General features: G+C 46.2%; 1 protein-coding gene and 1 long non-coding RNA gene across 2 annotated transcripts in view; one reads left to right on the top strand and one right to left on the bottom strand.

Moving 5' to 3' along the window:
- The window catches only part of IGSF9 (immunoglobulin superfamily member 9), a 37,814-nt gene that overhangs the window by 6,751 nt on the left and 7,205 nt on the right, over positions 1–23,858 (bottom strand). Inside the window, exons 4-18 of the mRNA XM_058159867.1 lie at positions 19,546–19,698; positions 17,361–17,512; positions 16,025–16,142; positions 14,940–15,081; positions 13,705–13,850; positions 12,865–13,007; positions 12,064–12,204; positions 11,017–11,133; positions 10,583–10,733; positions 9,115–9,238; positions 7,463–7,638; positions 6,776–7,026; positions 5,880–5,964; positions 3,641–3,811; positions 869–914 (exon numbers count right to left, since the gene is read on the bottom strand). Coding sequence (XP_058015850.1) covers positions 869–914; positions 3,641–3,811; positions 5,880–5,964; positions 6,776–7,026; positions 7,463–7,638; positions 9,115–9,238; positions 10,583–10,733; positions 11,017–11,133; positions 12,064–12,204; positions 12,865–13,007; positions 13,705–13,850; positions 14,940–15,081; positions 16,025–16,142; positions 17,361–17,512; positions 19,546–19,698 — 2,116 coding nt within the window. The remainder of the gene's footprint in view (positions 1–868; positions 915–3,640; positions 3,812–5,879; positions 5,965–6,775; positions 7,027–7,462; positions 7,639–9,114; positions 9,239–10,582; positions 10,734–11,016; positions 11,134–12,063; positions 12,205–12,864; positions 13,008–13,704; positions 13,851–14,939; positions 15,082–16,024; positions 16,143–17,360; positions 17,513–19,545; positions 19,699–23,858) is intronic.
- Positions 1–23,858, top strand: part of LOC131186376 (uncharacterized) — an 81,803-nt gene that overhangs the window by 56,538 nt on the left and 1,407 nt on the right. Inside the window, exon 4 of the long non-coding RNA XR_009152367.1 lies at positions 740–852. This is a non-coding gene — a long non-coding RNA (uncharacterized LOC131186376). The remainder of the gene's footprint in view (positions 1–739; positions 853–23,858) is intronic.

Here is a 23,858-nt window from a genome sequence, read left to right as displayed (position 1 = left end):
CTATTCTATTGGTTGATGGTTCTCACTGTCAGAAACTTCCTCCTTATTTCCAGGTTGAATCTCTCCCGGATCAGTTTCCATCCATTCTTCCTTGTCTGGCCTTCAAGTGCTTTGGAGAATAGCTTGACCCCTTCCTCCTCTCTCTGGCAACCTCTCAAATATTGGAAGACTGCTATCTGAAGTCCTCAATTAGTAAACATGGTTGTTAAATGAATTTGGCTTCCCCATTGATACCGCTCATCAGAAAGTTGCAAAAGGTGATCACATGACCCCGGGAACTGTTCAAGTCCCACCAGGCCCAAGGTTGACTCAGCCTTCCATCCTTTATAAGGTAGATAAAATGAGGACCCAGATTGTTGGGGGCAATAAGTTGATTTTGTATATAATATACAAATGGATGAAGACTATTGCTTAACACAGTGTAAGCCGCCCTGAGTCTTCGGAGAAGGGTGGGGTATAAATGCAAATAAATAAATAAATAAATAAATAAACTGCAACCATCAAGAACTACCTGTAAAGGTTTATTATGGAAAAGAATAACCCCCCATCGCATTATAGCCCCCCTTTAGTAAAGAAAAAAACCTCTGTGAGGTCCTTGCTACCCTCTGAGCTTGATTATTTTCTTGAGGACGTTTCATTACCCAACTAGGTAACAACATCAGTATGAGAAGGGTGTGGGGTTTGCTGAATGATGGAGGAGGGCTGGGGTCCTTGATGCTGATTTTCTGAACCCAACTAGGTAACGTCATCAGTGCTGAAGCCTGAGCTACAAATATTCTTGTCCATCAGGAAAAAAAGAAAACAGCTGATAAGAGGGAAAAGGAGCTGCCGAAGGAACCAGGGAAAGGAAGGGTAAGTGCCAACTTACTGTGTAGAGAGAAGCTTCTTGGTGGAGGAAAACACAATGGGTAGATCTGGAAGGTCATGGGAACACAAAAGGGGAAATTATAGAGAGAGGAACACAAAACCAGGCAATTAATAATTGGACGACTCGGGAGTAGGGCCAAGAGATGATTGGCCCCTCCCATGAGGCTTAAAAGACCAGCAACCGTATTTGGGCTCTTTGCCGGAAAACAATGTTGATAGCTTCGTCTTGTTGCATTTGTTTTGTATCGATGTCTTCTGAACTTTTGCCAAGAAAGGCCTTTGACAGTTTGCCTAATTGGACTAAGGTTGGTGATAGGACTGAGGAATTGTGTTGGGAGGAATTTGTTTTAATTTGAGTTGAACGACGCTGGGAATGAGTTAATTCTCAGCTGTTCGAATAAAGTTTGTTTTTACACTGACCGAGTTTCTTACTACCTACTTGGGCCTGGGTCACAACACACACTGGCTTTCCACTGATGGCTCTTTTCCCAAGGGGAAACCAAGGCACAAAACAGATGCCACCCTACCTAGCGTTCACAAGCGGAAAAACTGACTGTAATATTGCTAACTCCAAATTCTCTCTGCTTTCTTACGAAGGGAATAAACATGGCAGAGATGATCTGGGTCTCAAAAATCCACATTACGCCCAAACTCCTTTCCTCAGTTAATCCTCAGATTACAGAAGGGACAGCCTGGTGAGCTTCTGCACTCCATAACCTCGTTCTTCTCCCATATGTACATAGAATGTAGAATAACAGAGTTGGAAGGGACCTTGGAGGTCTTCAAGTCCAACCCCCTGCTTGGGCAGGAAATCCTACATCACTTCAGACAAATGGTTTGTCCAACCTCTTCTTAAAAACTTCCAATCTTGGAGCATTTACAACTTCTGGTGGCAAGTTGTTCCACTGATCAATTGTTCTAACTGTCAGGAAATTTCTCCTTAGTTCTAAGTTGCTTCTCTCCTTGATTAGTTTCCACCCGTTGCTTCTTGTCCTGCCTTCAGGTGCTTTGGAGAATAGCTTGACTCCCTCTTCTTTGGGGCAGCCCCTGAGATATTGGAACACTGCTATCATGTCTCTCCTAGTCCTTTTCATAATTTTCATGTCCATGAAGATTCAATCATCCAGGCCAAAAGTATCTCAAAAGGTGAAACCATGACAACTAGACCAAAGTTTATTAAAACGGAGAAGGTTTCATTACTCATCCAAGTAACGTCTTCGGTCAAAATGAAAGTTTTGAGGAAGCCGGAAAGTCATTGGAAGGTACTAACTCTTGCCATACCGACAGTAAGAAAGTCCTTCCCTAAAAGTCAAGAGAATAAACTTTTTAGATACATTCGGTCTAGATCAGGGGTCAGCAACCTGGGGGCTCTGGAGCCGCATGTGGCTCTTTCATCCCTCTGCTGCGGCTCCCTGGTTGCTGGTCGGCTCCACAATTGATAGGACAGGTAGAGGAAAAAGGATACCGGACTAGGAAGAGACTATGATGGGGAACCGGACTTCTGGTCAGCTCCAGAATTGAATGGGGACTTCCAGTTAGGACCTTTGTGGCTTTTCCTCTGTTTAAGGTTGCCGACCCCTGGTCTAGATGACTGACCATTTTTACACATTGCTTTTCATTTTGGGGAGAAACGCCCCTGCGGTCGATAGGGCAAGAGTTGGTCTACTCCAACGAACTTTCTGCCCTACCCAAAATTTTCATTTTGACCGAACAAGTTACATGGATGAAGTAAAACAAATGCCTCAATTTTACCCTGTTTCCCCGAAAATAAGACCCATCCAGAAAAATAAGTCCTAGCATGATTCTTCAAGGATGCTCGTCATATAAGCCCTACCCCCAAAATAAGCCCCAGTTAAGATTGTCTGCCAGATGGATGCATTTAGTACCGTATTTCTCCCCCAAATAAGACTCAACTGGAAAATAAGTCCTAGCATGATTCTTCAAGGATGCTCGTAATATAAGCCCTATCCTCAAAATATGCCCCAGTTAAGATTGTCTGCCAGATGGATGCATTTAGTACCGTATTTCCCCCCCAAATAAGACTCAACTGGAAAATAAATCCTAGCATGATTCTTCAAGGATGCTCGTAATATAAGCCTTATCCTCAAAATATGCCCCAGTTAAGATTGTCTGCCAGATGGATGCATTTAGTACCATATTTCCCCCCCAAATAAGACTCAACTGGAAAATAAATCCTAGCATGATTCTTCAAGGATGCTCGTAATATAAGCCCTATCCTCAAAATATGCCCCAGTTAAGATTGTCTGCCAGATGGATGCATTTAGTACCGTATTTCCCCCCCAAATAAGACTCAACTGGAAAATAAATCCTAGCATGATTCTTCAAGGATGCTCGTAATATAAGCCCTATCCTCAAAATATGCCCCGGTTAAGATTGTCTGCCAGGTGGATGCATTTAGTACCGTATTTCCCCCCCAAATAAGACTCAACTGGAAAATAAGTCCTAGCATGATTCTTCAAGGATGCTCGTAATATAAGCCCTATCCTCAAAATATGCCCCAGTTAAGATTGTCTGCCAGATGGATGCATTTAGTACCGTATTTCCTCCAAAATAAGACCTAACCAGAAAATAAGCCCTAATGCATCTTTTGGAGCAAAAAATTAATATAAGAGCTGGCCTTATTTTCAGGGGAACACGGTAATAAAACTTTGGTCCACTTGCCATGATTTTACACCTTTTGAGATATTCTTCTCCGGTTACTGCTGTCGCTTTTTTGGGTGTGTGTGTGCGTGGGGTTCTGCAGCCAGCTTACCTTGCCTGCGTTTGCGGAGACGGGTTGCTCTCCTCCGGTTCATGACGCAGGCGGCCATGGTGCTGAAAATGACCGCCGTGCTCAGGAAGCAGATGCCCCCAATCACTCCGGCCAGCACAGGTTGGGGTAGCATCTCCGGGAGCTGGATGCGGGATGGGTACACTTCCATCCCTGCGGATGCCAAAGCAAAGCAATGAAAAATGATGTCGTTTGGAGCAAAACCTGAGGGATAATCTGTTAAATATAACATGTAGAAGGTAAAACTGCTGAAGAAATATAGGATATGAAATTGAATGATGAATAGATGTTACTGTAATTCAAATAAGGATGTAATTTAAAATAAGAGATATATAGAATTAGAATTTTTGTAACTATGTCTGTTAAGATAGCTATAAAGGTAAAGGTTCCCCTCGCACATATGTGCTAGTCGTTCCAGACTCTAGGGGGCGGTGCTCATCTCCGTTTCAAAGCCGAAGAGCTGGCGCTGTCCGAAGACGTTTCCATGGTCATGTGGCCGGCACGACTTAAATGCCAAAGGCGCACGGAACGCTGTTCCCTTCCTACCAAAGGTGGTCCCTATTTTTTCTACTTGCATTTTTTACCTGCTTTTGAACTGCTAGGTTGGCAGAAACTGGGACAAGTCACGGGAGCTCACCCCATCTTTGTTTTTGTGGCTTCTGGACGTTTGCCAGGAAGGGCCTTTGGCAGTTTGCCTAATTGGACTAAGGATTGTGAGATAACTGAGGAATTTGTGTTGGGAGGCATTTGTTTTACTTTTGAATTGAACAACACTGGGTATGAAATAATTCCCAGCTGTTCGAATAAAGTTTGTTTTTCCACGGACTAAGTTTATTACTACCTACATGGGCCTGGGTCACAACAGACAGTTAGAACAATCAATCAGTGGAATAACTTGCCGCCAGAAGTTGTGAATGCTCCAACACTGGAAGTTTTTAAGATGTTGGATAACCATTTGTCTGACGTGGTGTAGTGTTTCCTGCCTAAGCAGGGGGTTGGACTAGAAGACCTCCAAGGTCCCTTCCAACTCTGTTATTGTATTCTATTATAATTCCATTCCATTCCATATTTTTTCTATTCTATTCTATTCTATTCTATTCTATTCTATTCTATTCTATTCTATTCTATTCTATTCTATTCTATTCTATTCTATTCTATCCTATCCTATTCTAATTGTATCTGAAAAGGTTCAATTTTAGCAACTGGACCAAATTTTGTTAATCTGAGACATTTTTGTTATTCATCCAAATAACTTCATCAGTCAAAATAAAAAATTAGTTAGGCAGAGACTCAAGAGAATTGTTGGCAAGAGTAAGTAGATTCCAACGGCTTTCTGCCATTAAAAAAAAAAACTATTTTGACTGATGAAGTTACTTGGATGAGTAACGAAACATCTCAGATTAATCAATTTTGGTCCAGCTGACATGATTTATTTTTGGATTGGATGATTTTCGATATTTTTGGCCTGGATGATTGAGTCTTCATTTACACACTTCTCATTAGGTGTCCAAAGTATTTGAGCTTCAGCTTCAGAATTAAAATACGTAGCATTCATACAACATGCCAAGCTTGTTTGACACTCGATTCGGGCTATTTCTCGTCCGAGTTCAGCCTATTTAATAAATTAATAACTAAAGTGATATCAATTGCAGAAAATATTAACTAACTAAAGCATTATTGAAATTATATCCCCTATGGCGAAATTTAGGATTGGAGGCAAAGCTACACCAAAAAAAAGAGGTTAATTATTGCAAACAAGGGAGGAGTAGAATAAAAAAATAAAGAGAGGGATAAAATTTTCTGAGCTAATCTAGTCAGAAACTGTTAATATTTCTGTTCAGAAATTTAGGAAATGAAGAATGACTCCTATTTCAAGGCCAGACAAGGTTCTTTTAGAACAGCGTTATATCTCAACCCTAGAAATTTTCAGGTACAAGGACTTCATTTCCCAGAATCCCCCAGCCAGCATGCTTTCAAATGGGTGGACTCCAACTCCCAGAATTCCCCAGCCAGCTTGATTTACGATGGCTGGACTCCAACTCCCAGAATTCCCCAGCCAGCATGGTGGCTGGTTGGGGAATTCTGGGAGTTGAAGTCCACTCCTATAAAAATTGCCAGGATTGAGAAACAAAATCTTTAGATTCAATTCTCAACGACAATTCAATCAGGTTGAATCGCATCCTTGGCTAGCCCACCCTATGTCAGAAGTTGTGGGACTTACCTGTGGTTGAAACATTGACCACATTACTGGGGTAACTGATGTAACTACCGGCAAAGGCCATCAGGCGGAACTCATAGAAGGTATCCTGTGTTGGGAAGGGGAAGAATTAGCCAATGGACGTTAGGTCTGCCCGCCAAAGTGGATGCTCTCCCACCATGATGAGCAAGCAACAGACTAAGGCATTATGTATGCATAAAAAAATAAACCTTGAAGGAATAGGGCCAGCAGAACTGGATAAAATACTCGTTTTGAGGTTTTATTAATGTTCTCAACCTTAGAAACTTTAAGACGGGTGGACTTCAACTCCCAGAATTCCCTAGTCAGCCACAGGAATTCTGGGAGCTGAAGTCCACACAGTTTCAAGTTGCCAAAACTGAGAAACGCTTCAACTCCCAGAATTCCCTAGCCAGCGTGGTTTAAGAAGGGTGGACTTCAACTCCCAGAATTCCTCAGCCAGCATGCTTTAAGATGGGTGGACTTCAATTCCCAGAATCCTCCAGGCAGCATGCTTTAAGAAGGGTGGACTTCAACTCCCAGAATCCCCTAGCCAGCATGCTTTAAGAAGGGTGGACTTCAACTCCCAGAATCCCCTAGCCATCATGCTTTCAGACAGGTGGACTTCAACTTCCAGAATCCCCCAGCCACCATGCTTTAAGAAGGGTGGACTTCAACTCCCAGAATCCCCTAGCCACCATGCTTAAAATGGGATGGACTTCAACTCCCAGAATTCCCTAGTCAGCCACAGGAATTCTGGGAGTTGGAAGTCCACACAGTTTCAAGTTGCCAAAACTGAGAAACGCCGTGCTAAAATAATACACTTTTCTCCGTGCAAACCCCACCGGTCTGGTCTGAGGTTTCTCCAGGGCTTGGAAAGCTACAAGTGGGACCAGACTCACCTTGATGAGTCCAGGCACCAGGAATTGGGTCTCGGAGCTGGGAATGGCCCCACTCAGCACCTCCCACTTCCCCCGGTTCTGGCGCAGCTCCAAGGAATATCCCATCAAGGCTGAAGGGTCGTGGAGCGGAGGTTCCCACAGGAGGAGGACCCCGCGCGTGGTCTCGTTGGATCTCAGGAACTGGGGTGGGGGAAGGAAGACCAGGGAGGCCGTGGTTGGAAAGACGGGGAGCACAGTCTGAGTGGGGACTCCTGAAAACAGAAGAAGAGAACCAGGGGGGGAGGTTGTCTTCAGGAAGAACGCAGGTTGCTTTGGTCTTCTTAGATCCGCGATGGCGAAGTTATGGCACGGAGGCAGGAAGTGGCACGGAGAGCCATCTCTCCGGGCACGCAAGCTGTTGCCCGTTATTCTGGCGTGCTGGCCAGCTGGTCTTCACGTGCGCCAGAAACTGCAAGAGCATCCGCCGGGCAGCTGCTCTTCCAGTTTCCGGGGCGCCACCTGGTCTTCTGATTTCTGGTATGCATGTGCGTCCGAAGACCAGCTGGTCGGTACGCATGCGCACACTGGAAACCGGAAGATCATTTTCCAAGAGCACGCATGTGCGCCGGGCGGCTGCTCTTTCGGAACCCTGGGGTTTGGAAAGACACAGCCTCCCATCCCGAGGAAAAGGGGTTTATAACTTCTTACCCAGAGGCGCGATGGAGATGATTTCGCTGAAAGGACCACTGCCGAGTTTGTTCTGAGCCAAGACGCTGAACTGGTAGCTCATATCTGGCCGGAGGTTCTCCACCAGGATGTGGGAAGCACCCACAGGCACCGGCAACGAGGCCCAGTCGTGGTGGGGCCGATTCAGGCGCCTCAGACTACAGTTCAAAACAAACAATTGTGTGTTATGGAAGGACACTTCTGCACATGCGCCCGGCCTCAAAAACGTGCCTAAATAGGACAGCATAGATGCCGTAATTTCCACTACCGGTTCGCACGAACCGGTACAAACCGGCTAAATACCACCTTTGGAAGAATGGTTGCAGAAGTTGGCGGAAATGGCAAAACTGACTACTTCAATTGAAGAAAAGGAAACCGCTTCTGAACTTCATGCTTGATGTGGAAAAGAACATAACTCTGACTTTTGGGTTTTACAGATTAGATCGACAGATCTTTATAGAAACGAATTGATTATACTATTATGGAAAAGCAAGAAGCTCTGATTTGATTTCATGCCTTATTTTACGGTAACAGAGAGAATCGGAAGCCAATGCTTCTTTTTCTCTCCCCCCTCCCATCTTTCCTCACTTCACTTTCCCCTGCCCCCGTTCTTGTATTTACTTTTGTATTTTGTATTTTATAACACTCTATAACCACAATGGCGAACCTATGGCACGTGTGCAACAGCTCTCTGCGGGTACACGAGCTGTCGCCCAGCTCAGCTCCACTTCCGCCGACCAGCTGATTTTTGGGAGGCGGGGCGCATGCAGGAGATGCGCATGCCTGCATAGGGGGAGTTGCGTGCATACGCGCCAGTTTTTGGGCCCAGGAGGCTGCAGGGAGACTTGCTAGGCCCAAAACAGGGTGTGTGTATGTGGGGGGGTTAGGCCCGGCCCCCCATGGCCCGTTTTTGGGCCCAGGAGGCTGCAGGGAGACTTACTACGCCTCTGGTGGCTCAGCAGACTTTGTCTGTCTGTTATTAACAACACTGCTTGCAATTACTGCAGGTTCAAGTCCCACCAGGCCCAAGGTGGACTCAGCCTTCCATCCTTTATAAGGTAGGTAAAATGAGGACCCAGATTGTTGGGGGCAATAAGTTGACTTTGTATATAATATACAAATGGATGGAGACTATTGCTTAACACAATGTAAGCCGCCCTGAGTCTTCGGAGAAGGGCGGGATATAAATTCAAATAATAATAATAATTAAAAAAGCGGTGGACGGGTGTGTGTGTCGCGTGTACATGCATGGGGGAGTGGGGAGGTCGCATGTGCATGCACGGGGGAGCGTGAGAGAGGTTGTGCACGCATGCACAGCCCCCCCCAGTGCATTGCATTATGGGTGCCAGCACATGCGCGTGCTATTGGCACACAACGAGAAAAAGGTTAGCCATCCCTGCTCTATAATTTAATTTAAAAAAAAATTAAAACAATGTGTGTTAAAAACAACAAAAACAACGGAGGCCCCAGAATGCCCGCTTAAAACAGAGGGGTGAATTTCATGCAACAGAAATACAGATGAATTTTTTGGACGAAACATCTGGAAAGTATTTTTTAAATATTGATGGAAAGAGAGAGGGGGGAAAAAGGGAAAGCCGAGAAACACACACAAGAGAACGGCTCCAAAGACCTACATTGGCGTGTACCAGATGCTGAATCTCTGGAAATAACCTCCATCAAACCCTGGGTCCCAGGTCACATTGACTGCTTGTCGTAGGGGCCACACGGAGACGTTGACCGCAGCATGGGGACTGGTACCTAAGTGGGAATGGGGAGAAAGAGAGTTACGTTAGTTTAACTCGATTCAATGGAAAGGACATCAATAAAGAGATTTAAGGGCGTGATTTTGCCAGGCAGAATTTGGGGTACGAAATTCTTGACTTACAACCATCCCTTTAAGTGACAGTTTGAAGTTACAATGGAAAAAGTGACCGATTCACAGTTATGACCTTCGCAGCATCCCCAGGAACACGTGATCAAAAATCCAGATGCTCAACCACCGACTCGTATTTATGACGGGTTGTAGCATCCCAGGAAAACGCGACTCCCTTGTTGATCTGGGGTTTTGTTGTGTTGCGCATTGGTTTGGGATCGATTGAGAAACTGTAGGGTGAATTTAGGGCAGGTTTTTATGAATCAAATCGATCAGATTTGTTCGGTTGCCTTTTTTTTTTTTTTTTTTTACAAAAAAGTAACTCTCTTATTACCTTCCTGACTCGCATTTAAAAATATAAAAAATCAAAATCACGGCATCCGCAATTTGTAGATGAAAATAAGCTGTCCGCCAAATGTTGGAAATGCAACCAAACCCCCAGGTACCTATTACCATATGTGGTGGATGTGTACAAAAGCAAGAAAATATTGGGAGAAAATACGTAGCTGGCTAGAAAAGATAACTAAACAGAGTATAGACTTGAAACCAGAAATATATCTCTCACAATACTAGACAACACAGTATCAACAGTAGAAACCTTCAAATTTCTAGGTTCTACCATATCGCAAGATCTAAAATGGACACCCAACATCAAAAACCTCATCAAAAAAGCACAACAAAGAATGTTCTTTCTGCGCCAACTCAGAAAGCTCAAACTGCCCAAGGAGCTGCTGATCCAGTTCTACAGAGGAATTATTGAGTCTGTCATCTGCACCTCTAGAACTGTCTGGTTCGGTTCTGCAACCCAACAAGAAAAACACAGACTTCAGAGGATCATTAGAACTGCAGAAAAAACAACGGCTACCAACCTGCCTTCCATGGAGGACCTGTATACTGCAGGAGTCAAAAAGAGGGCCGGGAAAATATTTACAGACCCCTCGCATCCTGGACCTAAACTGTTTCAACTCCTACCCTCAAAACGACGCTATAGAGCACTGCACACCAGAACAACTAGACACAAGGACAGTTTTTTCCCGAACGCCATCACTCTGCTAAACAAATAATTCCCTCAACACTGTCAAACTATTGACTAAGTGTTCACTACTATTAATCTTCTCTTCGTTCCTATCACCCATCTCCTTCCAAACAACAAACACTTTTTTGATAGGGTCCCTAACGAACACTTTTTGGGGACCTCTGCCACCCTGCCTTCTGAGTTAAGAACTCACCCAACACGTGGACAGTGGTGGTGGCACTAACCCTGGCCACGCCGTTGTTGGCGGCACATTCCCACAAGCCGTGCTGTTCCTTCGTCAGGGGCCGCAGGTTGAGGCTACCGTTTGTGTCCACCTGAGCGTTGGCCAATGTCTTGCTACCCACCTGTGCAGCGAGACACCAAACAAAGCAACCAGCTCATGTTGCATACAAGCAAGTCCTCACTTAACAGCCCGAATCGGGACCGGCAACTTTGTCACTCTGCAAAGTCATTAAGTGATTCCCTCCCCCCACCCACCCAAGTTTTTATATTCTACTTTGAGAGCTGAAGGGTAGGTTTGGCATGCAACAGGCAGTCTTAAAAGGTAACTTTTTTTTAAAAAAAAAATGCAAGCTACCGAATCTATCAGGAATTGTCCGGTTTGGGCAAAACCGGACTGCGACTCACTTTTGTCCAAGAGGTGATGGGTATGGGGTCTCCTTGGGCCACGCATGGAATTAGCAGCTCCCGGCCCACCTCCTGGAAATATTCCTCTTTGGGTCGAAGAGTGAACGTGGGAGGATCCTGAAAAAATAGAATACACCACAGAAAATACACACCACCGTTAATACAGAATAACAGAGTTAGAAGGGACCTTGGAGGTCTTCTAGTCCAACCCCTGCTCAACCAGGAGACCCTAGACCAGGGCTGTTAAAATTCCCGGCCCCTGGGCCGAATGCATCACGGGCTGGCCACACCCACGCCCAGTTTAGCAAAGGGGGAAAAAAAATCCCGATACGTCATGTGACGCCGCCGTGCGATTGACCCTACACTATTTCAGACAAGTGGTTGTCCAATCTCTTAAAAACCTCCAGTGATGGAAGCACCCACAACTCCTGCAGGCAAACCTTTCCGCTGATTTAATTGTTCTCATTGACAGGAAATTTCTCCTTATTTCTAAGTTGCTTCACTCCTTGGTAAGTTTCCATCCATTTCTTCTTGTCCTGCCTTCAGGGGCTTTGGAGAACAGGTTGATCCTCCTCTTCTCTGGTGCTTTGGAGAACAGGTTGATCCTCCTCTTCAGCCCCTCAAATATTGGAACACTGCTATCCTATCACCCCTAGTCCTTCTCTTTATTGAACCAAGTTCCCATTTCCCACAACCGTTCGGCACATGATTTAACCTCCAGATCCTCCTTAATTTCTCTCGCTCTTCTCTGCACTCTTTCTAGAATCTCAGCAACTTTTTTGTATATCGCGGCGACCAAAACCGGATGCAGTATTCCAAGTACGGTCTAACCAGGGCAGTAGAACACTTCATAACATTTCACAGAAAAGCCGCCTAAAGTTGCCGATAAATGGCTTTTAACGGGAGTTGAAATCCACCCATCTTAAAAGTTGTCAAGGTTGAGTGACCTAGAACCCACACATCTCTGTCGGCACAAGAAGAGAGGGAGACGCCTGGATTGTTTTATGGAGAGTTCATTTTGTCCTGCCTCCCTAATTTCTTACTCACTTTGAGGAGGGTCCGCGTAGGTGCCGAAATACCAGCTGTTCCAAAACTGTTGTACGGAGTGCAAGCATACACGCCCAAGGCGTCATCGTTGCTTGTGGCGATGATAATCGTCCCGTCAGTTTTCAAGGACCAACCTGGGAACTACAGAAAGAGAGAAGCGGGAGCTATTCTGACCTAGGCGTTCCCAAAAGCATGAAGCAGACTCCTTGTCCCGACAAAAAAACCCTTTTTATTAAGTTACTGTGAATTCCTCTCATTCACATCCGGCAAAGTCTTTCAAGGGAGAATTTACAGTCACAGACCTTATCTGGCTTGGAGAGCTGCCAGGCCGATACCTTCAAAACTTGGCAAGGAGTCTTGGAAAGTCAGGAACCAATTAAGCGAACTAATTGTCTCCTGCAAACTCCATTCCCCTTTCGCTCCTCTTTTATTCCCTCTGGGAAGGGCCATTCATTGTCCACCTGTGGCTTTACTCCTGAGTCGACCCTTCTTCTTTAGCTGTTCCCTTCCTCTGGCAACTCTATGCATGTGCACACTGGAACAGGCTCCAGCTGTTCATCTGCCTTACTGATGTCTGAAGGCAGCTGATAACTCTCAGATGCCCCTGGTCCCCTCTCTGCCTCCGATGCAGAGCCCTCATCAGAGCCTTCCGCAGACTCCAGGACTGGCCCATGTTCCGCCCCAACCACCTCACTCTCCGAATCTGCTGCCACAACAGGGACTCAGAAAAAGAATGGGAGAAAACACCAACAAAGCTGCGGGGGGAAGGGTCAGGGGGTTCCTCAGTCTTCCAAAACGTACCTTGCCAATCTCCAGTGGCTGCCCGTCTTTGATCCAGTTGACCGAAAGCAGGGGAGGGTTGGCTCTGCTGGGGCACCGGATTATGCCTTGCATGCCGATGGGCAGAAAGGTCTCTGGAGGCATCTTAGCTACTTGAGCTGGATCTGTCAGGTGGAGGACAGCTTGGTGTCAATGGTGGGATGGCGAGATCAGGGCACTGGGAAGGGAAGCTAGAAGGGCGGTAACGAAGGAGGGGCTTGGGGTTGTGGATCCCTGGGACTAGGATTGTGAGATGAAGAGGTGGACCAAGAAGCCCATAAAGAATCTAGGGGGCAGCACAGGAGAGCATGTGATTGTGAGATCCCTTGGACTGGGACCGTGAGGTCAAGGGGTGGACCAAGAAGACAGAAAGAAAATAGGAGGGGCTTCTTTTCTGAAACTCTGTTTGGGGGCTTTTTTCCTGAAGCTCTGTTTGGGGGCTTCGTTTCTGAAACTCTGTTTGCGGGCTTTTTTTCTGAAGCCGTTTGGGGGCTTTTTTTTCTGAAGTTCTGTTTTGGAGGCTTTTTTCTGAAGCTTTGTTTGCGGGCTTCTTTTCTGAAGCTCTGTTTGGGGGCTTCTTTTCTGAAGCTCTGATTGGGGGCTTCTTTTCTAAAGCTTCTTTTTTGATGCTTTTTTCAGCCTCTGAAACCTTCGTTTGAGAAGCTGGGCGGAGCTACATTCGGAGTATAAGACGCACCCAGATTTTCACCCTCTTTTTTGGGGGGGAAAAAAGTGCGTCTTATACTCTGAAAAATACGGTATTTTTCTACCAGCTAATGATCTGAGTTAGCGAAGACGCAATCGTAATTAAGCAGCACTTACACAGAACCGTAAGGAAGGCAGAAGCCGAGGGCGATTTCCGAAGCCCATTGCTGGGAATGCAAGTATATTTTCCCGAATCCTCCGGGGTCGTTTTCTGCACCAAAAGGCTTCCGTCCACCAGGATTTGAATCCGTGACCGGAGATGGCTGGAGGAAAAAAGGAAGTCAAACAAAGAAACGTCGAAAGACAGCTGTGTTGCCATTCTAGATCAGGGGGGGTCTCCAAACTTGGCCACTTGAAGACAGAATTCTCTTTTTTCCCCCCTTTGCCTTTTCTTCTGGTGGCTTGTCGGCGGCCAGCCCCTCCAACAGCCGAATCAGAGAAGGAGGAGGAGGAGGCATGGGGGTTGGGGTCAGCATCAAGGCAGCCTGAGAACTCCGAGGGGGAAGAGGGAATGGAGCTGGCAGAGAGAGAGGCGGGGGGAGGGAGGGAGGGAGGGAGAGAGAGACGGAGCCTGGGCCGTCCATCAGCCCTCAGATGGAGAGTCAACAGCCGCCAGGTCTTGAGGTGGCTGATGAAGAGGAGGAGGAGGAACAGCTGGTTCCAGTGGATGCCCAGAAGGCAGAGGAGAGGAGAGCAGTGGAAATCTATGGGCCGGCCCTTGGGATGGAAGAGCCACCGCTGCTAACAAAGCCTCACCCTAGCTCTGGGGATAAAAGGCAGGAGGCGGAGAGGAATAGACGTGGCAGACAACTGCGGTGAGATAGAAACTCTTTGCTGGGGCTGCCGGCGCTCCTAATAAAAGAAACATGGATTTAAGGGTTTTTTCGCGTTTGGGGAGCCGGGTCAGAGCCCTTACCTGAGATGGAAGACGTTGGTGCCGCCCTGAAACCAGCTGTAGGTGAGGTTGGCAGGATAGGCTTCAGCTCGGCAAGCGAAAAAAGCATCTTGGCTGAGGTTGACCGTGACGTCCTTTGGAGGGACCACGATCACCGGTGGCCCTGGAAGAAACAGAGGACAGAAAACTCCCTCGTTTTTTTGCAGACGACTGAGCAGAACAGAGGAGAGGAGAGCAGTGGAAATCTATGGGCCGGCCCTTGGGATGGAAGAGCCACCGCTGCTAACAAAGCCTCACCCTAGCTCTGGGGATAAAAGGCAGGAGGCGGAGAGGAATAGACGTGGCAGACAACTGCGGTGAGATAGAAACTTTTTGCTGGGGCTGCCGGCGCTCCTAATAAAAGAAACATTGATTTAAGGTTTTTTTCGGGTTTGGGGAGCCGGGTCAGAGCCCTTACCTGAGATGGAAGACGTTGGTGCCGCCCTGAAACCAGCTGTAGGTGAGGTTGGCAGGATAGGCTTCAGCTCGGCAAGCGAAAAAAGCATCTTGGCTGAGGTTGACCGTGACGTCCTTTGGAGGGACCACGATCACCGGTGGCCCTGGAAGAAACAGAGGACAGAAAACTCCCTCGTTTTTTTTTGCAGACGACTGAGCGGAACAGAGGAGAGGAGACCGCCAACTTCAAGTCATTAAATGAACGGTCGTAAGTTGAGGACAGCCTCTTAGCCCTACCCAGAATGCTAGCCACTTAAAAGTGAATTCCTACGACGCTCCAGATGTTTCTTGGATACAGGTAATCCTGGACTCACAACAGTTCGTTTAGTGACCGTTCAAAGTTACGACAGCACTGAAAAAAAGTGTTTTTCACACTTACGACCATCATGGCATCCCCATGGTCACGTGATCAAAATTCAGACGCTTTGCACCGGGCTCATATTTATGACGGGGCTGCAGGGTCCCGGGGGTCACGCAATCCTTTTTTTACGACCTTCTGACCAGCAGGAGTCAACGGGAGAGCCAGTTGCGTTTAAAGAACCGTGTTATGAATGTACTAACCACACTGATTCACTTAACGGCGGTGGCAAGGAAAGGTCGTAAAATGGGGAAAACTCACTTAGCAAATGTTTCTCTTAGCGACAGGAAGTTTGGGCTGAATTGTCGCTAAGTCGAGGATGACCTGTAATGCAACTGGCCACCCATTTTTTTAAAAAATGATTTTTTATTTTCTTCAAGAAGTTAAAATGCAAATCTATAAATAATCTATAAACTTCTACATTTATTTAAAGCCAACCTAGCCTGTCATCTATTTACTACTCTAGGTAAAAAACAAAACAAAATAGTTTACAGGTAAATTAACAGCAAAGCTAAGCTTCAAAGCCCTGTATTAACAATCTGTCCTTATACTTAATTTGTAGAAAGTCTACAATGGCTTTTTATGTGCCGCAAACCATCACAACCATTATCGACCTTTAAAGTCCCTTCCGACTGATTGTATGATTCCTCTTTCAGTTTATTAGCCTCTCCAGGTCAGAAATGACCTACCTTGGACAAGGAGGCGGGTTGTGTGAATGAGCGCGCCCTCTTGATTGGTGGCGTGGCAGGAGTACAGACCAGCAGAGGTCCGTTCGACTTTAGCGATAAAGAGAGTCCCATTTTTCACCTGAGAAAAAACCCACAAACACATGTAGACAATTGAAGACAACCCAGGAACAACGCTCTGATTTAACACAACATTCTGATTTAACGGATCTCCATTTAACGGACTTCGGATGCGGCAGATCAGGTGTCCACCATAGACTCACTTAACAACTTCCTTGTTCCTGCTGAAGACAACCCAATCATCAGGCCACTGGGCGGAACAACGCTCTGATTTAACACAACATTCTGATTTAATGGATCTCCATTTAACGGACTTCGGTTGCGGCAGGTCAGGTACCCACCATAGACTCACTGAACAACTTCCTTGTTTAGCACTGGAAATTCTGATCACCACTATAGTTGTTAACTCGAGGACAACCTGTGTGCCATTTTCTAAACGGATGCTAAGTGTTGTGACCCAGGCCCAAGTAGGTAGTAGGAAACTCAGTCCGTGAAAAAACAAACAAACTTTATTCGAACAGCTGAGAAGTACTTCATTCCCAGCGTCGTTCAAGTCAAATTAAAACAAATGCTTTCCAACACAAATTCCTCACTCCTATCGCAAACCTTGGTCCAATTAGGCAAACTGTCAAAGGCCTTTCTTGGCAAACATTCAGAAGTCACAAAAATAAATGCAAGACGTAGACGAAGCAGAAGACGAAGCTACCATCGTTGTTTTCCGGCAAAGCTCAAACGCCAGTGCTGGTCTGTTTTAAGCCTTATGGGAGGGGCCAATCATCTCTTGGCCCTACTCCCGAGTTGTCCTTTTTTCTTGAGCTGCTCTTGCCTTCTGACAGCTCTTCTCATGCGTGCATTAGGAACAGGCTCCTCCTGTTCCTTTGCCTCACTACTATCAGGCTCTGGAGTCCACACCTCACTCCCCAAAGGCCCTGGTCTCACCTCAGTCTCATCGCTGTCCGACTGTTGCCAGCTCCCTAGGCTGCTGACGGACCCCAAAAACCAAGGACGTACTTAACGGACCACTGGAAATATTCAATTAGGTTGCTCAATCCAGGTTTTACTGTAAACAGAGTGATCCCTAACCTTTCCAGCTTGGAAGACTGGTGGGGTGTGTGTGTGAAGGGGAAGAGTCCTGCCGCTTGCGCAAGTAAAGAGTTCCGTGCACGCTTGCCTGCTGTTTGCGTGGCCCGATTCTGAACAGGCCACGGCTCGGTTGTGGGCCACGGCCTTGGAAGGTTGTGGTCCCCCTGCTGTAACAGACTCGTCAAAAACAACATACCTGTATTTCATTGCCATCGTCAATAGTTTGGCTGTCTCTTTCCCAAGAGACGACAGGCGGTGGGTTGCCGCTGGCCGAACAGGACAGGGTCAGCGATTTTTGCTCCTGGATCTCAATCAAAGCCGGTGGGGTGCTCTTGAAGACGGGGGCAGCTGTAAGACGAGATTGAGAAAAACATAGGCGCCGCGGTTTTAAGATTCCCACGCTCCGTTCTTTCGTTTCTGTCTCTCTCTTTCTCTCGCTTGCTTCAGTCTCCCCACTGTGCCGCTCAAAATCCCAAATTTTTTTTTTTTTTGGGGTGTGTGTGTGTTTAACATTCCCACGGAAGAGACTTTTTCGTGGATGTTAAAACCTTACAAGGCGTAGCACGATTTCCTACTTAAAACGTTGAAGTGCTCTACAGAGGAATTACGGAGTCTGTCATCCGCACCTCCATAACTGGCTGGTTTGGTTCTGCAACCCAACAAAGACATTTGGGAGGGTGACGTTTCTGGAGAAAATGTGGGCAGTTTGATTTGTTGGGGGCCTGCAAGGAAGGTCGACCAGCCTTACTGGTTCCCCCCCCCACCCCCCCGTTAAGATTCCAGCATTTAAATTCAGTTTTAGGAAAATACTTCCTGCTGGTCACAGTCAACAATCTTCTGCTCTGTGGAAGATTTTAACCCAAGGCGGTCGCCCACCCACTGAGAGGGGTTTTTCTCTCCCCCTCCCCCTGTTCAAGGCGGGCCATCCACAAAGCGACAATTAACCAGGAAGGAGATTACAAAGGAGGTTTAGCAAAACAGCAACCTACGAGAGAAACCGGATTAGGTTCAAAAGCACCACGGGACGGCAGATGGAATGGCAGGTGAGGTCAATCATCAGCTAAGAAAGAACGACATTTGTAGGGCAAGAGATCCTTGGGATCAACATGCTTGTGTCTCTCTGTGTGGGTGTGAGAGGGTCACAATCTTTGCTAAGGCCCTTTCTGGTCTGCTCTGAAAGAAGAAAACAGTCACTATATATATATATATCGTATTTTTTGGACTATAAGAAGCACTTTTTTGTCTCGCAAAAGGGGGTGAAAATGTCTGTGCGTCATATAGACGGAATACTGCCGAAGCTCCCTGCCCCCCCGCCAGCTGTTTTTTGGCCTCTGCACACTCTGTTTTTTGGGGGGGGGGCTTTTATAGGCCTTTTTTTGGCCTGGTTTCGGGGCTTTTGTGAGCCCGTTTTTGAGGCTTTTTTGGACGATTTTTTGGGGGAAAATGGGCCAAAAAAATCCTCAAAAACAAGCCGAAAAAAGCCTTGAAAACAGGCAAAAAAAGCCTTGAAAACAGGCAAAAAAGTGCCCCCAAAACAGGCCGAAAAAAGCCTCAAAAACAGGCCAAAAACAGGCCTCAAAAATGGGCTGAAAAAAGCCTCAGAAAAATTCCTTGGGCCTTATCACAAACCTTTGTTTTTTTTTGGCACCGTGCCAAAGGCTTTTCTTGGCAAAGCCCCACAAAGTTCAGAAACAAGAGACGCTGACTAGAAACCAATGTAGCAACAAAGAGCCCAACAGCCTTTGCTGCTCTTTTAAGCCTTATGGGAGGGCCCAATCATCTCCTGGCCTTACTCCCGAGTTGTCCTTTTTGCTTTAGCTGCTCTTGTCTTCTGTAAGCTCTTTGCATGCATGCACTAGGAACAGGCTCTTCCTGTTCCCCTGCCTCTCTGCTGTCCACCTGTGGAGGCTCCGGAGTCCACGTATCACTTCCAGATAGCCCTGGCTCCCTCTCTGCCTCCAACACAGAGCCCTCGTCCGGCCCTTCCCCTGACTCCAGGACTGGCCCATGTTCCTCCCCAGCCTCCTCACTGTCCAACTCTGCTGCCAGCTCCGCAGGCTGTTGGTGGATCACAACAGTCATGGGATCACAACCTTTTGCGACTTTCCCAGTTGGCTTCCAACAAGCAAAGGCAATGGGGGGGGGGGGAGAGAGCCAGATTCGCTTAACAATGGTGGGATTCACTTAATGACCCCAGCAAAAAAAACAGACACGACTCTTAACAATGGAAGTTTCGGTTTCCAATTGTGGATGTAAACTGAGGACTACCAGAGGAGAGGCACGACCACGGTTCTATTGAATTTTTTTCCACTTACTGTCTGAGCCCAGACAGACTTTGATCAGGGCCAAAAAAAAAAAAAAAAAGGATATTCAAGACTTACAGTTCACAATGAGGTGAATCCAGGTGCCGTTCTGAAATTCATCATCATTGTTGGGGCGGTTGAGGAACAACACCCGGCATTCGTACCAGCCCTGGTCCTCGGCACGCAGCCGGTCAATCTGTAGGGAAGCCCCAGCTTGGATTCGTACACGACCTGCGTTGTAAAATGAGGAAACAGAATCATCATCTTCGAACCCCCCCATAATCCTTTGCGGGGGTGGAGTCTGGGCAACTGAATGGAGCTAGCAGCGTTTTACTGGCCGGATGCCCTTCCTGGTTGCCAATGCGGAGTTTTGTTCAGCGAATACATTCTCATTGAGCCCAAGAGAGAGAAATATCCACCTCTACCTAGGATCGAACTCACAGCCTTCGGATTGTGAGGGGAAAGCGCCATCTCTAGGCTATGCACCACTCATCATCATCTTTTAATGATCCCATAAAATCCCTTGCAGGGTGGAGTCTGGGCAACTGACTGGAGCGGAGTGTTTTATTGGCCGGATGCCCTTCCTGGTTGCCAATGCGGAGTTTTGTTCAGCAGATATATTCTCACTGAGCCCGAGAGAGAAACATCTACCTTCTACCTAGGATGGGGGGGTTCATGCGCATATGGAGGAACACACACGCATGAGCAGGGGCGGGCACTGTGGGGGTGTCACACACAGCATGCAGGGGGTCATTGCATTATGGGTGTGGGTATGCTCACGCACAGCCCCGCTCCCCTTGCTTTTGGCACACGACGGCAAACAGGTTTGCCATCAGCGGCCTATTTGGTGCAGCTATGGCCAAGTGGTCCTGGATTCAAATCCTGAGTCCCGTTGCCAGGAAAGCGTTGCAGTATGGAGCCTACAGATATTTCGTTGCCCCCCCCCTCCAACGTAAACCATGGGAGGTAAAGACGGTGGTTTTGCAAGGCAGAACACGTGGAATATGTTTCTTTCTTCAAAAACAGCGGTGTTGTTGTTTTTCGGCAACGTGTGGCCTTTAAAATGCGTGGGGCTTCAACTCCCGGAATTCTTCAACTCTGGGGAATTCTGGGAGTCGAAGTCCACCCATCTTCAAGCGATCAAAAAACACTGCTTGAAAAGGATTCAAAATTAAGGAGGCGAATTTGGAGGCAGCAAGTTCCCTGAGCTGCAGCTTTCCTGGTAAATTATGACCCGATTTTGAAGGTGTGTACCCATTTGTGTGTATACAGGCAATGGAGAACAAACAAACTGAGGCCAAACAAACTGTTTGGAGAACAAACAGAGTTTGTTTAATTTCATCCTATCTGCTTGCTACCACCCCGCTTATCAAAGCTCAACGCCTGTTTATACAGTAGTCTGAACTGCGAGCCAAGATTTAATATTCTCATATCTTTGCATGCTTATTCCTAGGAAACAGACAGTTGGACAAAGAAAGTGGATTATTTCCAGTCCAGCTATTTGGGGGTTCTTACAGCCCTGACAATATTAGCAATATGTGAGCAGATCAGTTTTCTATATTACTTATCTGCCTGTTGTTATTGATTGGTGATGATCTATTGTATTTGTTTCTAGTTATATGGTGGGTTTTCGCCCCCCCCTTTTTTTGTTTCTTTACATTGTATTTAGTTTCTTGTTAGGTGGCAATTTTGTTCCTTTTTAAAATTTATTTTTCTTATATTGTATTTGTTTCTTGTTATGTAGCAATTGTCTTCCTTTTTTAATTTGACTTTCATACTATATTTGTTTCTTGTTATATGGTGGTGTTTCCCCCCTCCCTTATTTTGAATCCAGATCCAGAATCACATGGTTTTTGAGTGGGAGAAAGAAGGGAGAGAGAGAGAGAGAGAGAGAGAGAGAGAGAAAGAAAGGAAGAAAGGAAGAAAGAAGGAAAGGGAAAGAAGAGAGCGAGAGAGTGAGAGAAAGAAAGGAAGGGAAAGAATGAATGGAAGAAGAAAGGAAGGAAAATGGAGAAGGAGTGAGGAAGGAATGGATGAGAAAAGGAAGAGGAGGGAGAAGGAATGAAGGAAGAAAGAAAGGGAGGGGAAGGAAGTTTGCATAGGAAGGAAGGAAGGAAAAGATAAGTGAGGGAAGGAAGGAAGGGAAGGGAAGGAGGGAGGGAAGGAAGATGAGAGGGAGGAAGGAAGAACAGAAGGAAGAAAGATGGGAGGGAAGAAGAAAGATAGGAAAGGAAGGAAGATATGAGGGAAGAAGGAAGGAAGATAGGAGGGAGGAATGGAAGGGACGGAAGATGGGAGGGAGGGAGGGAGGAAAGAAAGGAAGATGGGAGGGAGAATGGATGGCTGGAAGGAAGGAAGGAAGGAAGGGAAAGAAGGCAGGGAGACAAACAGAAAAAAAAAAGGAAAAAAAATTCACTAAAGACTGAATCTCCAATTAACTTAGTTTAGGATTTCAAGGGACCCCTGACAAAACTCTGAAGAGAAGCCAGCTCTAAGCTATAATCTGAATTTTTCCCAATTCCCCGCCTGCTTTCCTTTCCTCGCAAACCATGAACTGCCTTAATAAACCCCCTGTTTAAGCCTTAGATTTCGGGTTGGCCAAACCCAATTGTCAGGTATTTTGAGAGCTCTGACGAAAAAGCAGGCAGCAATTAAAGGAGGACAATTTCCAGAGATTCATAGGCAACCAGTCTCGGCAAGTCGGCAGGAGCTCACAACCCGGAGAAGGATTCCCACCCTCGGTTGTTTAAGAGAAGAAAAGGGTTCAAAAGTTTGGCCAGACAATCGGGCAGAGGCAGCCTCTTAAAAACCCCTGACCCGGAAAAAAGGAAGCAAAGAAAAGAGCACAAGAGGGGATAAAGAAAGAGGGGGGGAAAAAGAGGGGGGGGGGAGAAACGGCGTCTTTGGGGCCACCGTCACCACCCAAGAGGTTTTCTGAAGTAGATCTTTGGTCATCACCGCTACACAACACCCAAAAAGCTTCCCCAGAAATGACACAAAATTCTAGGATTTTAAAAAAGAATTTAAATTTTTTAAAAAAATTTTTTTTTAAATTAAATTTTTTAAAATTTTTTTAAAAAAACCTTAAAAAAAAGAATTCCCCCCCCCCCCGGAGAATGCTGGAACATTCTGGAGAATGCCGGAACTTTCTGGAGAATGCTGGAAAAATCCTTTCCCCCCTCACCTTCTTTTCCTTACAGAACCTATGAAATTTCCCAACATTTAGAAGCACTTTGGGGCTTTCTCAAAAGGTTTATTTCCCCGAACAAGAAAGGGAAAGTTGTTTCTGAAAACAACCAACGATGTTAAATCGATATAACTGAAGAAAGAAAGAAAGAAAGAAAGAAAGAAAGAAAGAAAGAAAGAAAGAAAGAAAGAAAGAAAGAAAGAAAACATTCTGAACGTTCATGGATACTCTGGAACGTTCTGGAGTTGGGATTTCCCACAACTCGGCTTCTTTTTGGGCCCCCGAGAGTGGAAAAAAAAAAAAAAGAAGAAGGATGCAAGAACTTGTTCTGAGTCTCCATCACAATCAAATTCAACAGCTTTTTAAGTTCAGCTCCCAGAATTCATGCTGGCTGGGGAATTCTGGGAAGCGACGTCCATCCATCTTAAAAGTTGCAAAGCAAGCATTGCTAGATGGGGAATTCTGGGCGTTGAAGTCCACCCATCTTAAAGACGCTGAAGTGGAGAAACTGCGGTCCATAACAGGGCAACAGAGTTGGAAGGGACCTTGGAGGTCTTCTAGTCCAACCCCCTGCTCAGGCAGGAAACCCTATGCCATTTCCGACAAATGGCTGCCCAATGTCTTCTTAAAATAGTGACTGCCCAGTCTCGTCTTAAAGACCTCCAGTGATGGAGCATACACAACTTCTAGTGGCAAGCCGTTCCACTGATTAATTGTTGTTAAGTGTCAGGAAATTTCTCCTTAGTTCTATGTTGCTTCTCTCCTCGATTAATTTCCACCCGTTGCTTCTTGTCCTGCCCTCAGGTGCTTTGGAGAATAGCTTGACTCCCTTTTCTTTGGGGCAGCCCTCAAATATCAGAAGACTGCTATCACATTCACCCCTAGACTTTTTATCACACAATTTATTGATTACACAATTTATTACACAATTCCTGTGAGAAAGGGGAAGAGGGGAGCTGACTTTAAAGAATATGTTATACTTCTTTGCTTGGGTTTCTCTACTTCTCAAAACAAACACGCTCTGCAGCTCCATTGCCCCTAAATCAATCTTGCCATCACTATCAATAAATAAGGGCCAAACTGCCAACGCCTGTCTGCAAACACAAACACACCCTCCTGGCCGAGCCCAGTCCAATGTCTATATATTAAACATCCTTTTTCCCTTTGCAGGAGAACCACGGTTCTCAAATGTCAAGGGTTACTG

Source organism: Ahaetulla prasina, chromosome 17 (genome assembly GCF_028640845.1).
Source record: "Ahaetulla prasina isolate Xishuangbanna chromosome 17, ASM2864084v1, whole genome shotgun sequence".
NCBI lineage: Eukaryota > Metazoa > Chordata > Lepidosauria > Squamata > Colubridae > Ahaetulla > Ahaetulla prasina.
The sequence above is the reverse complement of the archived record's forward strand: the minus strand, read 5'-3'. Positions and strand labels throughout refer to the sequence as shown.